This window comes from Pan troglodytes, chromosome 18 (assembly GCF_028858775.2).
Source record: "Pan troglodytes isolate AG18354 chromosome 18, NHGRI_mPanTro3-v2.0_pri, whole genome shotgun sequence".
NCBI lineage: Eukaryota > Metazoa > Chordata > Mammalia > Primates > Hominidae > Pan > Pan troglodytes.
The window spans coordinates 3,027,570-3,044,164 of NC_072416.2; the positions used below are offsets into that span (position 1 = coordinate 3,027,570).

General features: G+C 66.8%; 4 protein-coding genes and 1 non-coding gene across 44 annotated transcripts; 3 read left to right on the forward strand and 2 right to left on the reverse strand.

Annotated features, from left to right (window-relative positions):
- The first annotated feature begins 190 nt into the window (after positions 1-190).
- Positions 191-6,196, forward strand: RHOT2 (ras homolog family member T2). Of its 24 annotated transcripts, none has more exons than XM_024349633.3 (19): positions 191-391; positions 508-566; positions 643-724; positions 811-854; positions 1,712-1,765; positions 2,281-2,333; positions 2,408-2,516; positions 2,615-2,716; positions 2,834-2,932; positions 3,048-3,159; positions 3,242-3,362; positions 3,776-3,860; positions 3,939-4,081; positions 4,163-4,263; positions 4,336-4,466; positions 4,572-4,649; positions 4,786-4,908; positions 5,011-5,213; positions 5,504-6,196. In XM_024349633.3, exons 1-19 carry the CDS (start codon positions 355-357, stop codon positions 5,628-5,630), a joined length of 1,863 nt encoding a protein of 620 aa, XP_024205401.1. In that variant the 5' UTR covers positions 191-354; the 3' UTR covers positions 5,631-6,196. The 24 variants fall into 24 exon arrangements, with proteins under 24 accessions (XP_024205401.1, XP_016784534.1, XP_024205403.1 ...); XM_016929045.4 differs by having other exon boundaries at positions 3,051-3,159; XM_063796391.1 differs by having other exon boundaries at positions 255-391; positions 513-566.
- Positions 6,197-7,667: 1,471 nt separating this feature from the next.
- Positions 7,668-10,303, forward strand: RHBDL1 (rhomboid like 1). 12 transcript variants are annotated; one of them, XM_016929062.4, is made up of 8 exons: positions 7,672-7,849; positions 8,356-8,517; positions 8,692-8,916; positions 8,991-9,139; positions 9,311-9,423; positions 9,494-9,594; positions 9,674-9,734; positions 9,816-10,303. In XM_016929062.4, exons 1-8 carry the CDS (start codon positions 7,811-7,813, stop codon positions 10,085-10,087), a joined length of 1,122 nt encoding a protein of 373 aa, XP_016784551.1. In that variant the 5' UTR covers positions 7,672-7,810; the 3' UTR covers positions 10,088-10,303. The 12 variants fall into 12 exon arrangements, with proteins under 12 accessions (XP_016784546.2, XP_016784552.1, XP_016784550.1 ...); XM_016929063.4 differs by lacking the exon at positions 8,692-8,916 and having other exon boundaries at positions 7,669-7,849; XM_510716.8 differs by lacking the exon at positions 7,672-7,849 and having other exon boundaries at positions 8,084-8,517.
- Positions 10,304-10,623: 320 nt separating this feature from the next.
- Positions 10,624-11,882, reverse strand: LOC107968684 (uncharacterized). The gene is made up of 4 exons (XR_008539865.2): positions 11,708-11,882; positions 11,314-11,471; positions 11,043-11,136; positions 10,624-10,914 (listed from the first exon to the last, which is right to left on the reverse strand). It is a non-coding gene; the product is annotated as an uncharacterized LOC107968684 (transcript).
- Positions 11,883-12,039: 157 nt separating this feature from the next.
- On the forward strand, positions 12,040-14,735 carry STUB1 (STIP1 homology and U-box containing protein 1). Of its 2 annotated transcripts, XM_009430025.5 has the most exons (7): positions 12,040-12,697; positions 13,133-13,331; positions 13,419-13,584; positions 13,777-13,864; positions 14,004-14,060; positions 14,150-14,266; positions 14,348-14,735. In XM_009430025.5, exons 1-7 carry the CDS (start codon positions 12,539-12,541, stop codon positions 14,471-14,473), a joined length of 912 nt encoding a protein of 303 aa, XP_009428300.1. In that variant the 5' UTR covers positions 12,040-12,538; the 3' UTR covers positions 14,474-14,735. The 2 variants fall into 2 exon arrangements, with proteins under 2 accessions (XP_009428300.1, XP_009428299.1); XM_009430024.5 differs by having other exon boundaries at positions 12,078-12,697; positions 14,150-14,602.
- Positions 13,651-16,581, reverse strand: JMJD8 (jumonji domain containing 8). Of its 5 annotated transcripts, none has more exons than XM_016929070.4 (9): positions 16,223-16,578; positions 16,055-16,144; positions 15,850-15,898; positions 15,674-15,770; positions 15,519-15,587; positions 15,311-15,430; positions 15,156-15,223; positions 14,942-15,076; positions 13,651-14,863 (listed from the first exon to the last, which is right to left on the reverse strand). In XM_016929070.4, the coding sequence occupies exons 1-9, from the start codon at positions 16,516-16,518 to the stop codon at positions 14,783-14,785; spliced, it is 1,005 nt and encodes a 334-aa protein (XP_016784559.3). In that variant the 5' UTR covers positions 16,519-16,578; the 3' UTR covers positions 13,651-14,782. The 5 variants fall into 5 exon arrangements, with proteins under 5 accessions (XP_016784559.3, XP_016784560.3, XP_016784564.2 ...); XM_016929071.4 differs by having other exon boundaries at positions 14,947-15,076; positions 16,223-16,576; XM_016929075.4 differs by lacking the exon at positions 14,942-15,076 and having other exon boundaries at positions 16,223-16,581.
- Between the last annotated feature and the right edge of the window lie 14 nt (positions 16,582-16,595).

Below are 16,595 nucleotides of genomic sequence, written 5' to 3' on the forward strand. Positions count from 1 at the left end.
TGCACTGGCTGTCTCTGGTCACTCCTGGCCTGAGCTCAGCCTCTGCCCGTCTCTTAATCGGCTGTTTGTCAAGGCCCCTGTCGTGCCGTGAAGCAATGGCCGGTCGGCCTGCCAGGGCGCCAGGAGCCTGCGCTGCCCGCCGTGGCCGGCGCGTCCACACGGTGGCGCGCCGCACAGCCTGTCCGCTCTGGCCCGCCCGGCTCGCTGGTGCGACTGTGCGGGCGGGGCCGGAAGTGTGGGGACAGCGCGGGGCCGAGAACCGGAAGTGCGGGGCGGGCGCGGGGGCAGAGCGAAAGGCTTGAGGACCAGGTCGGGGCCGGGTTCCGAGTCGGGGAGCGGCTCCGGGCGGCAGCTATGAGGCGGGACGTGCGCATCCTGTTACTGGGCGAGGGTAGGCGCCGGCCCGGGGGTCTCGGAGCTGCGGCGGCCGTGACGCGGGGTGAGGGTCTCGGGGGTCGGGGGGCGCCGTGACCTTGGCCCTCGCGCTGACCGCCTCGCCCCGCGCAGCCCAGGTGGGGAAGACGTCGCTGATCCTGTCCCTGGTGGGCGAGGAGTTCCCCGAGGAGGTAAGGGGCACGCCCGCCGCGGGGGTGGGAGCGGGCCCAGCCGGGGGTCCCTGGTGAGCGCGCGGGTCCCTTGCAGGTCCCTCCCCGCGCGGAGGAGATCACGATCCCCGCGGACGTCACCCCGGAGAAGGTGCCCACCCACATCGTGGACTACTCAGGTAGCGGCCGTAGCCTCCCGGGGGCCCGGCCCGCAGCGGTCCGGCGGGCCTGCTGGGTCCGCAGTGGAGTCTCTTTGTCCCCCTAGAAGCCGAGCAGACGGACGAGGAGCTGCGGGAGGAGATCCACAAGGTACCCGTGGTGCGCGGGACGAGGGAGGGGCTGGGCGCGGGCTCGGCCTAATCCGCTTCGCAGGCTGGGGGATTGGACCGAGGTGCTCAGGGTGTCCTTGGCCCTGATAATTCTGTGACCTCCGCACTGAGGGTTGTTGGGGCCCCTACAGCGCACGCACCCCGCTGGGAGCCGGCACCGCTCAGTCCATTAGTGCTCCAGGGATAACAGGACCCTTCCCCGCAGGCTCTCCCTCCCTCCTGCCGGGGTGGCAGCAGCGTTTACTCTTCCTGTGGGCTCTGTGTGCGCCACGTCCCCGTGCTGTGTGCTCCAGCCCACCGTCCCGGCCTCCGGGCACCCGGAGCTCCCAGTACCAGAGCACGTGTGCCGGGGACATCTCCAGGCAAGGGCACAGGCCACAGCCACCCAGGGCAGCCCCTGCTGTTGGCACCCCTTACTGCGGTCCTGTCACTCTGTCTGTAGCCAGGGGGGAGGCAGGGGCCAAGGCGGCGGCAGTCTTACAGGGTGTTGGGTTGCAGGTGTGGCTGTGTCTGTCCCGAGCTCTCTGCTCTAAGGGTTTTGCCGACCACAGTTACGCTTCTGGGGCCTGGTGTCCCTGCACTGGCAGTGGGCGGGGAAGAGGCTTCTCTGAGGGTTCAGCAGCAGCTCCCAGTGTGACACTGGGGAGTGCCTGCTCTGCCAACACCAGGCTGGAGGCAGGTTTTAGGGAAGGCTGGGCTTTCCCGGCCTCAGAGCTGCACCCATGCTACCTGTGAGCTTCTGGGGCCTCCTGGAGCCTCGAGATGGCGTGGAACGGCCAGGGTCGTCGGTGGTGAGCCAGCAGCCCTGTCACCCACACCTCATCACTGTTCCCTTAGGCAAACGTGGTGTGTGTGGTGTATGACGTCTCTGAGGAGGCCACCATTGAGAAGGTGAGCCCTCAGTGCAGACCCCAACAGCAGAGACACAGTGGCCGGTGGTGGCCCAGGTGGACCCTCACCCAACCCGTGGCCAGTGCCATCGCTCACAGCATTTTGGGGAGCCTGACGTGGAGTCGCCTGACGTGGAGTCACCCAGCCCTCTCCTGTGATCCCACTTCCCCTGAGAGGGTCTGGGACGTCCCGCAGTCTGAGCCATTTAGGCCGGCAGCCCTCTTTCTTCCCCAGTTTCCAAACCCCCGGGGGGGACCCGCAGAGGGCCTGCGTTGGGGGCGGCCCTAGGCTTGGGCCCCAGTGACTTGGGGGTGTTTGGGAGCCATTGGGGTCAGACCGATGAGGCTGCACCTGCTGCCTGCCTTCTCCCACCAGCTTTGTTCCTGTGGCCGGGACTTGGGCCCTCAGTGGGCCTTGACCTCCCCCTTCTGCTCTCCCCCAGCCAGGCTCGTGCTCCAGCTGGGAGCCATGTGCCCGCGGGCAGCCTCACTTCACAGCCAGGCTTTGCTTTTCAGATTCGAACTAAGTGGATCCCACTGGTGAATGGGGGGACCACGCGGGGGCCCAGGTAATGAGGGGGATGTGGAAGGGGCTGGGACTCCTGGCTCCCCTGCCCCTGGTGACCATGGGCCTTCAACCCAGGGTGCCCATCATCCTAGTGGGCAACAAGTCAGACCTGCGGTCGGGGAGCTCCATGGAGGCCGTGCTCCCCATCATGAGCCAGTTTCCCGAGATTGAGACCTGCGTGGAGGTGAGTAGGTCCCAGGCAGGGCCGCCTCCTTCATTCCTTGTGTCCTCAGTCGGTGCCCTCCTCGGGACACTTCCCTGAGGCTGTTCCCACTTTCCCAGTGTTCGGCCAAGAACCTGAGGAACATCTCAGAGCTGTTCTACTACGCCCAGAAGGCCGTCCTGCATCCCACAGCCCCCCTCTATGACCCTGAGGCCAAGCAGGTGAGCATCGGCTGGGGCCCCGCACGCTGGTTCCCCAGGGGCCCAGGGGGTGCTGGGTGGGGCGGTGTGGTGGGTCGGCGTGGGTCACCTGAGGGTGCTGAGCCAACATCCCCACAGTTGAGGCCCGCGTGCGCCCAGGCGCTGACGCGCATCTTCAGGCTCTCAGATCAGGACCTGGACCAGGCGCTCAGTGACGAAGAGCTCAACGCTTTCCAGGTGTGCCCCCGCCCCACCCTCGGTGCCCAGCCCCCTTGAACCTCCGCTGCCGTTAGTGACTGGAACGGGCCGTCTCCGGGTGGCTGGCTGACTCCCAACAACGTTCTCTCGGAAGCAGAAATCCTGCTTTGGGCACCCCCTGGCCCCGCAGGCCCTGGAGGACGTGAAGACGGTGGTGTGCAGGAACGTGGCGGGCGGCGTGCGGGAGGACCGGCTGACCCTGGATGGTGAGGCCGGGTGCCCGCCTGTGCCTGGGGAGTGTGGGGAGGGGGCTGTGCCTGGTGCTCCCCCTGCTCTGTCTCGGTGCAGGTTTCCTCTTCCTGAACACGCTCTTCATCCAGCGCGGCCGGCACGAGACCACCTGGACCATCCTGCGGCGCTTCGGCTACAGCGACGCCCTGGAGCTGACTGCGGACTATCTCTCCCCTCCGTGAGTGATGCCGGGGCTTGAGGCCTGCCCTCCCCGAGGGTCAGCGAAGGTCTCGCTCAGCAGGCCGTCTGGGGTCGTGCCCTTGCCTGGCTGTGCCCTGAACCCCTCAGCATCCACAGAGCTCTGAGTCGGGGGGGCTGGCCCCTTGCCAACCCCGCGCGCGTGGCTTGTTTACCCTGCTGGGGTCGGCAGCTTGGGGTGTGGCCTGTGGGCCTCAGCCAGGCCTCCCACGTGCTGGAGCCAGGTGGGCACCCTCCTCCCCTATCGCAGCTGCAAGGTCGGGGGCGTACAGGAGCCTCTGGGTCCTGTAGGGAGGGTCCGGCTGCACCGACGGGGCTGGCAGGGTGACAGATGGGCTGAGCGTGGTGCTGCAGAGTCTCCTGGGAGCTAGACGGGCTGTGGCCTCCCTGCAGGCTCCGCGTGCCCCCCGGCTGCAGCACGGAGCTCAACCACCTTGGCTACCAGTTTGTGCAGAGAGTGTTTGAGAAGCACGACCAGGTGAGAGCATGGCGAGTCCCCTGCCCCTGCCCCCGCCCCCTCCCCGGCACACACATCACCACATCCCTCCTTCTGCAGGACCGCGATGGCGCCCTCTCGCCCGTGGAGCTGCAAAGCCTTTTCAGTGTGTTCCCAGCAGCCCCCTGGGGCCCCGAGCTCCCACGCACAGTCCGCACAGAGGCCGGCCGGTTGCCCCTGCACGGATACCTCTGCCAGTGGACGTAAGTGCGGCCCACACCATGCCCGCCTGCCGCACCACCCTCCCCACCATAACACTGTGCCTGCCTCCCGCCCACCCCCAGCCTGGTGACCTACCTGGACGTCCGGAGCTGCCTTGGACACCTAGGCTACCTGGGCTACCCCACCCTCTGTGAGCAGGACTCCCAGGCCCATGCCATCACAGGTAGGCACCCACCCTCCCTGGGCCTGGGCCCAGCATCCTGGCAGCTGCCCTAACCCGTGTCTATCCTCACAGTCACCCGTGAGAAGAGGCTGGACCAGGAGAAGGGACAGACGCAGCGGAGCGTCCTCCTGTGCAAGGTGGTGGGGGCCCGTGGAGTGGGCAAGTCTGCCTTCCTGCAGGCCTTCCTCGGCCGCGGCCTGGGGGTAAGCACCCTAGACTCCCCCACCACCCCAGGGGCTCCAGGGGCAGGGCAGGGCAATCTGGGGGGGCACTGCAGCCAGCGAGTGTCAGGACTTCACCTCCCTCAGCACCAGGACACGAGGGAGCAGCCTCCCGGCTACGCCATCGACACGGTGCAGGTCAACGGGCAGGAGAAGTACTTGATCGTGAGTGCTGGGGCGGCACGGCCTGTGCCCGAGGGTGGACCCGGGGACACCCAGGCCTGCCTGGCAGATCTGGCCCAGCATGGCCCTAGGGGGACCGAGCCCCAGGGACCCTTCCTAAGGCCACTGTCTGTCCCAGCTCTGTGAGGTGGGCACAGATGGTCTGCTGGCCACATCGCTGGACGCCACCTGTGACGTTGCCTGCTTGATGTTTGATGGCAGTGACCCAAAGTCCTTTGCACATTGTGCCAGCGTCTACAAGGTGGGGCCCTGCAGGGGCCACGTGGCCATGGGGCAGGGTCTGTCCCTCCAGCTGTGCCTCTGCCACCCCAGGACTGTATCTCATACCACTCTCTGCCCACAGCACCATTACATGGACGGGCAGACCCCCTGCCTCTTTGTCTCCTCCAAGGCCGACCTGCCCGAAGGTGTTGTGGTGTCTGGCCCATCACCAGCCGAGTTTTGCCGCAAGCACCGGCTACCCGCTCCTGTGCCGTTCTCCTGTGCTGGCCCAGCCAAGCCCAGCACCACCATCTTCACCCAGCTCGCCACCATGGCCGCCTTCCCGTGGGTACCCAGTAGCGCAGCCCTGGGGACTAGCAGTGTCTGTCATCCGAGCAGTGGGCAGCGGTGGCGTCAGGCCTGGAACTGGGGCCAGAGTGGCGGGGTGGAGCTTTGTGTGGCAGAGGGAGGCAGTGCCCAGGCATGTCCCTCCAGGGCCTGGCCTCCACTGGCTGTGCCTCTGGTCTGGGATCCCCGCCTGTGGGGCCCTGTGAGTCCAGGACATGGGAGGGTGCCCAGCAGCAAGCTGGGGGCATGTGCCTGAGGTATCTGCAGATGATTCTTCTCTCTTCCAGACATTTGGTCCACGCAGAGCTGCATCCCTCTTCCTTCTGGCTCCGGGGGCTGCTGGGGGTTGTCGGGGCCGCCGTGGCCGCAGTCCTCAGCTTCTCACTCTACAGGGTCCTAGTGAAGAGCCAGTGAGGCCCCTGGTACCCAAGCCCCCTCCCCTGACCTGGGTGTGGCTCGCTGCTGGGGCTCTGCAGGGGCAGCACAGCTGGGGTGCAGGCCAGGCTGCCACTCTGGGAACGCCTTTGCGCCGGGACTTTTTGTTTCTGAAGGCAGTCAATCTGCAGCGGGGCCTCATGCTGCCATGCACTGCCCTGGCTCCTGCCAGACCCCCAGGGTGGGCCGTGGCAGGTGGCTGAGCAGGAGCTCCCAAGTGCCGGCCACTGCTGTCAGGGATTGCCCACCTCTGGGCATCGTGTGTGGGGCCGGGGAGCACAGGTGTGGGAGCTGCTGACCCCAGACCCAGAATTCTCAGGGCTCTACCCCCCTTTCCTGGTCCTGGGTGGCCAGTGGGTATGAGGAGGGCTGGAAGGCAGAGCTTTGGGCCAAAAGCAGGCGTTGGGGGGTCCCCCCTCAAGTTTGGAGCCGTTTCCGTGGTTGTAGCAGAGGACCGGAGGTTGGGTTCCTGATTAAACTTCACTGTGTCTTTTCTATCTCGGATCCCAGTCTCTGAAGACAACTTGCTTTGATTCAACCTAGAATGTGTTGTTTGTCTTTATGTGGGCTGGAAACGCCACCCCTCCTTTCATTCCTGGGTCACTGTTTTGAGGTCTCAGGCGTGTGCATATGGCCTCTGGAAGGTCCACTCTGGGCTGCTATGGCCTGGGAGCCCAGTGTCCTTGGAGGTCCTGCGGTCTGGGAGTGGGAGCCCACTGCGGGAGGACGGTTTGCGCCCGGCATGGACTGGGGGGCGCCGGTGCCTGAGATGTTTCCCCGGTGACTGACCCCTTCTCAGGGTCCAGTGTGCCCAGGCACTGCCCACTCACTCCCCAGAGCGTCCTGCCAGCCTGGCTGAGCTGCGCCGAGAACCTGGGCTTGTGTGACCAGATGTGGTCACTGCCTGCCACAGAACGGGGTGACCCTGGGGCCCTGACCTGAGGGAAGCAGGATGGGCCAGAGGGAGGGACGGGCTGGGAGTTGAGCCCAGATGCCTGCTTCTCGGGACCCAGGGCATGGCCTTCCCAAGGTCACCCGGACAAGTATCAGAAGGCCTGGTCCCCCCCTCCCATGTCTGCCTTTAGGGAGTGGCAGGTGGGGCCCCTTCCCAAGTCCTGGCCCACATGGGCCCTGCCTTGGAGCTTGTGGCATTGGCCCCTGAGGTCCCTCCCGACTGATGGTATTTGAGCCCGCTGTACCCCCACAGCCTGTCTTCTGGGACCACTGCAACCCTAGGAGAAGCCCTCTGAGTGGCCCTTGCAGGGGCTGCCGTAGTCACACGTGTCTTATCTGTCACCTCCATTGTGGAGGGGTTGGCCCGCCTTCCCAGGAGCAGGTCCCCTCATCCCAACTGCAGCCCTGCCCCCTGGGGGTTCTGCTGTGTGTTGGAATGCCCCTTGTGCCCAGCCCTGGTGCCGCCTTAGGGCGGGAGGTTTTGCTGTCCTGCATGGAGTTGCAAGAGTGGTCAGGGGCCTCCAGCCCAGGGCGTGGACGAGTGGGCTGGGCTTGGTCGTTAGAGCCAAGGTGGCTGCAGCAGCGTCTTCCTCCTCCTAAGAGGCGGCTGTAGTGGCCATGCGGGACGAGGGACTTCCTGCTGCTGCGCTAGGTAGGGGGTTGCGGGGGGAGGGGGTGTGTCTGCTGCAAGCAGGGAGCTCCAGCCGGTGGCAACATGAACCGCAGGGAGTACTGGGTCAGCCTGGAGGGGGAGCAAGCAGTGGTCAGGGAAGGCTTCCTGGAAGAGGTGGCATCCTCACAGGCCTGAGCCCAGGAAGGCTGTGAGAGGGCGAACGGTCTTGCATGGGGGGTTTTAGGTGTCCCCCACCCCCGTGACTCCATTTACCAGCGGCTGCCGTGGAGGTAGTCCAGTGTGCTGGAGCTGCGCCAGAGCGGGGGTGGGGGCCGGCGCTGAGACGCGGTGCTAGCTGGAGGCGGTTCCTGTCCGGGGTGTGCGTCCGCGTGCAGGGTGCGCGCGTGTCTTGGCCGCGCGTGGCGGCGTGTGCGGCAGGGGCGGGCAGGCGGGCGACTCGGTGACGCGGCCCAAGCGCGGCGCCGAGCGGAGCGGGCGGAGCGGGCCGGCTGGGGCGGAGCGGAGTCGTCCGCAGAGCAGCCCCTCCCGGCCGCGGCCGCCGACCCCGGCCCCCGGCCCCCGGCCAGGCTCTATGGACAGGAGCTCGCTGCTGCAGCTCATCCAGGAGCAGGTGCGTCGGGGGGTGGTCTGGGGAGCTGGCACCGCCCCCAATGCGGCCCTCCTGCCGCTGAGCTGAGCTTGTGCGGGACCGAGCTCCCCGAAAGCCCCGCTCGGTACCTACCTCATCCCTCCACGACCTTGGTCCGTGTGTCTGGGACCCCAGGAGAGGACTGACTGGACCAGGGCTCCTGGCTGGAGAAGGGAGAGTCGCGGGGAGGGAGGGAGGGAGGGAGGGAGGGCGGGCAGCTGGCTGGTCTTGGACCTTGGCCCTCGCCTTCCAGGATGGGTAGGGTGGAAGACGGGGGAACAACTGAGGAGCTGGAGGACTGGGACCCAGGCACCAGTGCCCTGCCAGCTCCTGGGATCAAGCAGGGTCCCAGGGAACAGACAGGCACGGGGCCCCTGTCCCAAAAGTGCTGGGAGCCTGAGCCTGATGCTCCCAGCCAGCCTGGCCCAGCCCTTTGGTCCAGGGGTCGGGCCCGCACTCAGGCCTTGGCCGGCGGCTCCTCACTGCAGCAGCTGGACCCCGAGAACACAGGCTTCATCGGTGCGGACACCTTCGCTGGCCTGGTGCACAGCCATGAGCTGCCCCTGGACCCGGCCAAGCTGGACATGCTGGTGGCCCTGGCTCAGAGCAACGAGCAGGGCCAGGTCTGCTACCAGGAGCTGGTGGACCTGGTCAGTGCCACGGTGGGCAGGCGGCAGGGGCATGGTGTCCTGGCCAGAGGAGGCAGGCAGGCAGCTCCTCACGGCGGTGGGTGGGGGGCTTGTGGAGGCGGGGAGCTGGGTGAGCGTCACAGGCAGGGGTGCCATGGGGAGGTCCGTGGCCCACACTCAGGCCCCTGCCCCCAGATCAGCAGCAAGCGCTCCAGCAGTTTCAAGCGGGCCATTGCTAATGGACAGCGGGCACTGCCCCGGGACGGGCTGCTGGATGAGCCAGGCCTAGGTGTCTACAAGCGGTTTGTGCGTTACGTGGCCTACGAGATCCTGCCTTGTGAGGTGGACCGCCGCTGGTACTTCTACCGTCACCGCAGCTGCCCACCCCCCGTGTTCATGGCCTCGGTCACTCTTGCCCAGGTGGGCCCCCCGGCCGCTGCCCCGGGAGCCTCCTGCGCTCCTGGCCATGACCAGCCTAACACTCGTGTCCCCAGATCATCGTGTTCCTGTGTTACGGGGCCCGCCTCAACAAGTGGGTGCTGCAGACCTACCACCCCGAGTACATGAAGAGCCCCCTTGTGTACCACCCCGGGCACCGTGCCCGCGCCTGGCGCTTCCTCACCTACATGTTCATGCACGTTGGGTGAGTAGCACTGCTGCCCGGTGAGCCCCGCCCCCCCCCGCCCCACCCCAATCTGCCATTACATCAGAAAGGCTTAGCCCCAAGGCAGGTGCGGCAACTTGAGGCGACGGCTGGGGATGGGGCCGGATGGCTGACCCCACCCTTCGTACCCGTTTGCTTCCGTGTGGCCAGGCTGGAGCAGCTGGGGTTCAACGCCCTCCTGCAGCTGATGATCGGGGTGCCCCTGGAGATGGTGCACGGCCTGCTCCGCATCAGCCTGCTCTACCTGGCAGGCGTGCTGGCAGGTGAGGCAGGCGCGCACCCCCGCCCCCTGCCCTGGCCGGCTGCACCCTCACCCGCCACTTGCTCACACAGGCTCCCTAACCGTCTCCATCACCGACATGCGGGCCCCGGTGGTGGGAGGCTCCGGCGGGGTCTACGCCCTGTGCTCGGCACACCTGGCCAACGTTGTCATGGTAACGGGCCTGCCCGGTGGGGGGCGTGGGGAGGGGCCCCAGGTGAGCCTCACCACTTCTCATCTGCACACACCCATAGAACTGGGCTGGGATGAGATGTCCCTACAAGTTGCTGAGGATGGTGCTGGCCTTGGTGTGCAGTGAGTAGGGGCTGGGGGGAGGGCCGGGGGGCCTCTCAGCCTGCAGCCAGGGCACCTCCCACCTGCCGCGTCCCTCTGCAGTGAGCTCCGAGGTGGGCCGGGCCGTGTGGCTGCGCTTCTCCCCGCCGCTGCCCGCCTCGGGCCCCCAGCCCAGCTTCATGGCGCACCTGGCAGGCGCGGTGGTGGGGGTGAGCATGGGCCTGACCATCCTGCGGAGCTACGAGGAGCGCCTGCGGGACCAGTGCGGCTGGTGGGTGGTGCTGCTGGCCTACGGCACCTTCCTGCTCTTCGCCGTCTTCTGGAACGTCTTCGCCTACGACCTGCTGGGCGCCCACATCCCCCCACCGCCCTGACCGGCTACCTGAGGCTGCACAGGCCAGGGCTCGGGCATGTGGTGGCTGCCCACCAGGGGCCTTCACGTCTGCCCTTTGTGAACGGACGTCTCAGGGCTGCTATGCCCCTTGGGTGTGGGTGGCCTCAAAGGAGACCCTGTCCCAGCCACCCACCCCCCACTCCCAGGACTTGCGGTCTGAGCCTTTTTGGATAATTAATAAATATTTTACACAGCACCAGGGGGCTGTCCTGGGCTCTGGAGACTCGTCAGGGCCCCCACACCTGCTGCACAGACCGCGACGGCCCTCCCCACCACGGGGGCCTGGACTTCCCTCCTTGTGCATCTCTGCACCTGGGGTCAGGCGTGGGAGTTGTTCCTGGGCCACAGGTGCTGTGTCTGTGGGAGCTGGGGGCACGCGGGATGGCTGGGGGCCGGGCGTGTGGTCAGGCCAGGTGTGTGGTCAGGCTGGGTGTGTGATCAGGCCGGGCGTGTGATCAGGCCGGGCGTGTGGTCAGGCCGGGTGTGTGGTCAGGCCGGGTGTGTGGTCAGGCTGGGTGGAGTTTGGGAAGTGTTTATTGAGCTCCCGTAGTGGCCAGCCCCCTCTTCAGCCTCCCTGCCGTCCAGTGAGACCCGGAGGCCTGAGGTTCTGTGGCAGGTGAGCAGGCCTGGGCCATGGCCAAGTTCACTCGGCCTGGGTTCCATGCTTCTTGGCTGGCCTAGCATCCTCGTGGGTGGCCAGGCTGGGGCCAAGGTTGGGCAGCAGGTCTGGGCACAGCCTCTGCCCCATAGCCCAGGTCCACAGTGCTGTCTCCACTAGGTAGGGAGTCCACTGTCCTGAGGCACTGGCTAGGGAGGGGCACACGGACTCAGGCCCAGGGGCACGGGCCACCCCAACCTGCCCACACACAGTTCATTCCCCTTGGCTCAGAGCTGTGGCCCGCTCTTGAACCTGGCCCAGGTACAGCAGGTAGTACCTGAGGGTGTACTGTGGGGCCGGCCAGCCGGGCACTGTGGCCACTGCCTCATCTGACATGAAGGCCTCCATCTCTGGAGCTCCAGCTGCCAGGACTGCTGTGAACAGCGAGGAGAAGCAGCCAGACACCCCATCAGGACAAGCTCTGGGAGACCCTGCTCCCAGCAGCCCAGGGCCCTATGGTTCCTGCTCCTAGCGACACGCAAGGGCCCAGACTGCCCGCTTCACAGACAAGAACGCCTGTGTACCCAAGTCGTGCCCACCCAACTCACCCGAGGCTGTGGTGGGCCCACACCGCAGAGGGCACACAGCTCGGTGACTGCAGCCCCCACATCTGGCAGGAGGCAGAAGGTGGCGGTCGAACAGTGCACAACCAGCTCAGGGGGATTGGTGGCCACCAGCTGCTGCAGACGTGGCCGGAAGCGCCCCTCTGTGGGAGGCCAGGTCAGGGTGCCTGGGGTGCTGGACCCACCAGGGAGGCCCCGCCCCCACTGGAGACACCCGCCCCGCCGATGCCACGCCCCAATGAAGACCCGCGCTACGGAGGCCCTGCCCTCGGGGCGGGCCGCCCTTCACAGTCAGCTGCCAGGCCAGCAGCCGCTCCAGCTCCCTGTCACATGCTTCTCTGCTCTGCCCCTGATGGCCGCTGGCAACTCTTCCCGATACCTGAGGAAGGGCGGTGAGGGGAGGTCTGGCCACGGGGGACGCTCGCCCCACCGATCTCTATCCCCTTCCACTCTACCAACGGTCCGGGGCTTCCAGCCGCCCTCGGGGGGCTCGCGCTCGCCGGTAGCACCTCTCGTGGCGCTCCAGAATGGCAGCCCAGCGACTGGGGTCCTCACACCCCACAGCGCGTGGGAAGCCGCTACGTTCACGCGCAGGGGCGGGGGGCGGCGGCTGGGGGCGGGGCCTCTGCTGATGGGGCCGGGTGCTGGGGGCGGGGCCTCTGGATTGGGCGGTTGCTGGGGGCGGGGCCTCTGCGGATGGGGCCGGCTGCTGGGGGCGGGGCCTCCGGATGGGGCCGGCTGCCGGGGGAGGGGTCTCTGCGCGTTGGGACAGGAGCGGAACCCCAGGTGGTCGGGACAGGCTGTTGCGGGAGCGCGCCCTCAGCGAAGCAAGTGAGGCATCTCACTGGGAAAGTCGAATGTGTGTGGCGGCCGCCGCCGAGGCCGGTTCCGAAGAGACCTCAGCAGGGCAGGCCAGGGCCTACGCGAACGCCCACCCTTAAGAGCGCGGGGACAGGGAACTGGAGCGTTCCTCCCAGCCCCCGACGTTGCGGACCCAGTGTCCCCGTCCAGGCTGGTTGGGCGCACGCGCGGCCCCACTCGCCCCCACGCGTGCGTCCCCGCTGGTCCCGCCCCCGGCCGGAAGTTCCGGCGGCGGAGCTGGGCCGGGCCCGAGCGGATCGCGGGCTCGGGCTGCGGGGCTCCGGCTGCGGGCGCTGGGCCGCGAGGCGCGGAGCTTGGGAGCGCAGCCCAGGCCGTGCCGCGCGGCGCCATGAAGGGCAAGGAGGAGAAGGAGGGCGGCGCACGGCTGGGCGCTGGCGGCGGAAGCCCCGAGAAGAGCCCGAGCGCGCAGGAGCTCAAGGAGCAGGGCAATCGTCTGTTCGTGGGCCGAAAGTACCCGGAGGCGGCGGCCTGCTACGGCCGCGCGATCGTGAGTGCGCCCGCGCGGGGAGGGCGGCGGCGGCGGCCCCACCGAGGGTCTGGCTCCTCTTCGGGGCGTGTCCTGGGCTCCCAAAGCCCAGCCGTGGTTCTCGAGCCCAGCGCCGGGTGCCGGAGAACGAGGGTGCGATGCTGGATGGAGGCCGGCCGGGTGGGGGGAGGGCAGGGGCCCTCGCCCCTTGAGGACCCCAGGTCCTAAGCCCGGACTCTCCAAAGATTTGGAAAACTTTATAAAACCAAGTGGAGTCAAGCGGATAGGCTCAGCCAGTACTCCACTGTGCACAGATCCTTGGACCCAGGGGCTTTGACAACTGAGAAACCTAGTTTCTTGATTCTAGCCAGAGCGCAGAAGCTGGGACGGGCCGTGGGTCAGAGGGGGCACGCTGAGCCTACGCCCTCATGCGGCTGGCCCGGCCTTGGTCCCTAGACCCGGAACCCGCTGGTGGCCGTGTATTACACCAACCGGGCCTTGTGCTACCTGAAGATGCAGCAGCACGAGCAGGCCCTGGCCGACTGCCGGCGCGCCCTGGAGCTGGACGGGCAGTCTGTGAAGGCGCACTTCTTCCTGGGGCAGTGCCAGCTGGAGATGGAGAGCTATGATGAGGCCATCGCCAATCTGCAGCGAGGTTGGCTGACAAGCTGCCCGGTTGTGGGGCCTCTGGGGCCAGGCGGGTGGACTGGCCAGAGAGTGACCTGAAGCCCCCGTTCCCCAGCTTACAGCCTGGCCAAGGAGCAGCGGCTGAACTTCGGGGACGACATCCCCAGCGCTCTTCGAATCGCGAAGAAGAAGCGCTGGAACAGCATTGAGGAGCGGCGCATCCACCAGGAGAGCGAGCTGCACTCCTACCTCTCCAGGCTCATTGCCGCGGAGCGTGAGAGGTGGGACCCTCACCCCAGGCCGCCCTGTCTTAGGATAATTCTGAATCACCGACTCCCGACACGAGCGTTTATCGAAGGCTTTACTGGCAAGCAGGAAATGTGGGGAAGAAGTGTGGATGTTAGCCCTGAGATTGGGGTGTGGTCAGACATCTGGCCAGGTCCATCTCTGACCGGCTCCTGGTCAACCCCCAGGGAGCTGGAAGAGTGCCAGCGAAACCACGAGGGTGATGAGGACGACAGCCACGTCCGGGCCCAGCAGGCCTGCATTGAGGCCAAGCACGTGAGGGTGCCCCCCACCCACATGTGGGTCTGTGTGTGTGCACGTGGCGTGGGAGCATCCCCGCCTTGTGTTGGATCTGTGCCCCATGGAGGAGGGAGGTGGGGTGTCTCCCCCAAGCGCAGCACTCAACTCTTCACAGGACAAGTACATGGCGGACATGGACGAGCTCTTTTCTCAGGTGGATGAGAAGAGGAAGGTGAGTGTGTGTCGCTTGCTGCCGATGGCTGGCAGGTGCTCGTGCAGTGCCCCTTTTCAGCCTCTGACCGTGTGCCTCTGTGCCACCAGAAGCGAGACATCCCCGACTACCTGTGTGGCAAGATCAGCTTTGAGCTGATGCGGGAGCCGTGCATCACGCCCAGTGGCATCACCTACGACCGCAAGGACATCGAGGAGCACCTGCAGGTGAGGCTGCGGCTGGGGGAGCAGGGCCAGTGGCATGGTCCTGGGCCCCATGACTGCCCTCTGCCCTTCTTGTCACTGCAGCGTGTGGGTCATTTTGACCCCGTGACCCGGAGCCCCCTGACCCAGGAGCAGCTCATCCCCAACTTGGCTATGAAGGAGGTTATTGACGCATTCATCTCTGAGAATGGCTGGGTGGAGGACTACTGAGGTTCCCTGCCCTACCTGGCATCCTGGTCCAGGGGAGCCCTGGGCAGAAGCCCCTGGCCCCTATACATAGTTTATGTTTCTTGGCCACCCCGACCCCTTCCCCCAAGTAAGTTCTGCTGTTGGACTCTGGACTGTTCCCTCTCTCAGCATCGCTTTTGCTGGGCCGTGATCGTCCCCCTTTGTGGGCTGGAAAAGCAGGTGAGGGTGGGCTGGGCTGAGGCCACTGCCGCCACTATCTGTGTAATAAAATCCGTGAGCACGAGGTAGGACATGCTGGTGTGTGACAGGTAGTCCTGCCAGCTGTTTTGGCTAGCCGAGGAAGGTGGAGATGAAGACGCTGGTGTCAAGGTTGAGCGTAGCATGCCACCAGCGGTCGGGGAAGTACAGCACCTGGTGGAGGAAGGGGGTGCAGCAGAGATTAGCTGCGGGCCTCTAGCCTGGCCTGGCCCTCTCCTGCCAGCCACTGACCTCACCAGCCCGGATGGTACACTCCAGGGGCCGTGCAGACGGTGGCAGGGCTGGGTATGTGTCCCGGAGCCAGGCCAGCGTGGTCTTGTTGGGGTGGAACTCTGGCGTCTTCTCAGGTGGGTAAAGGAACCAGCGCTGGGGGCATGAGCAGCAGTGTCACCCTTGCCCGTTTTGGTCAGCGAGCCCCAAGCCTCAACCCCCACCCCGTGCTGACCTTACGACCGTAGATCACTTCTGAGTACCCGGGCCCATGCCAGTGGAAGGGCACCCCCGAGCCAGCTCCTGTGGGGTTATGAGCACCTGGTGACCAACCCATTTTGTAATCACCGACAGAAGCCTCAGTCCTTCCCAGTCCCAAGAAGCACCCACCTGCGATTCCAAAGCTGTAAGCTGGAGCGGTTCCCAGCAGGCCAAATGGGGGTGGGGAGTAGTGCCGAAAGAGAGAGGCCCACTCGGTGAAGTTGTTGTCCCCGAAGAAGTACAGGGTGTCTGCCAACAGAGACGGTGGGGACAGGGATCCTGGCACCTGGAGACTCCAAGCGTCCCCACCCCCTACCGCCGCCTAGGGCTGACTCACCATTGCCCAGGGAGGTGGGGTCCTGGGGGTGCAGCAGCTGCTCCACATACTCCTGGAAGGGCAAGTCCACTGCAAGAAAGAGACGGGTCAGGACCGTCTGGTCCAGCCGCCCCGGTGTTGGCAAATGGGCGGGCCGCAGGGGTGAGGCCGCGTACCTTTGTGGTAGGAGTAGGTGTTGGCGGTGCTCAGCCGGACCACTCTGTCCCCAAACGAAGCCAGCAACCTTTCGCGGGAGCACAGGGCCCGGAACCTCTGCGGGGGCGGGGAGGGGACTTAGTGGCCGGGCCCAGCACGGGCGAGAGTGGCCGGGGACGGACGGGCACGCGCTCACCGAGTTGTCCGTGAGTCCCTGCAGGATGACGGGCCTGACGAAGGCGTACCTGGAAAGAAGGGCAGAGTCGCGGCCAGGCCGGACCGCCACCCTCGCCGCCCCAGCCCCACGCGTGCGCGCGAGGTCAGGGGAAGGCGGCCTTGGGCGGTCGGGGCAGACGGGCCGGTGAACAGGACGCGACCTCCGCGATCAGGGGCGCACGTACTGCTGCACGAACTCCGCGTAGGTGAGGTCGGCCCGACGCTCCACCGTGCAGCGCTCCTCCTCCGCCACGGCCCCCGGCCCGCCCGGGCGCCTGCGGGCACAGCTGGGTCAGCCCGCGCCCCGCCCGCCGCACGTGACCCCACCGCCCGGCCCCTCCCGGGCCGCTCACCACCCGCCGTCGCCCTCCGCCCCGGAGCCGGGTACAGCCACAGCCGCCAGGGCCCAGAGCGCGAGCAACCGCGACGCCAGCGCCATGAGCCTGCCGCCCTCAGGCAGCCGCGCTGCACGCCGGGAACCTTGGGCCCATCCGCCAGCCATTGGCCGGCAGCTTCGTCGTCGTGGCAACGGCCGGGAACCGGGACGGACCCCGGAAGTGACCTCCTTTGGCCCGCCCCGGAAGAGACCTCTACGGGAGGCACTGGGAAGGCCGCCCCGAGAGCGACTATTGGCGCCGCCGGTTACCATGGCGACAACCCCGCCGAAAGCCCCCGCCCGCCAGCTGCACCGCGGGCCCACGGCGAGCCCGCCGCGCTATGGGGTGA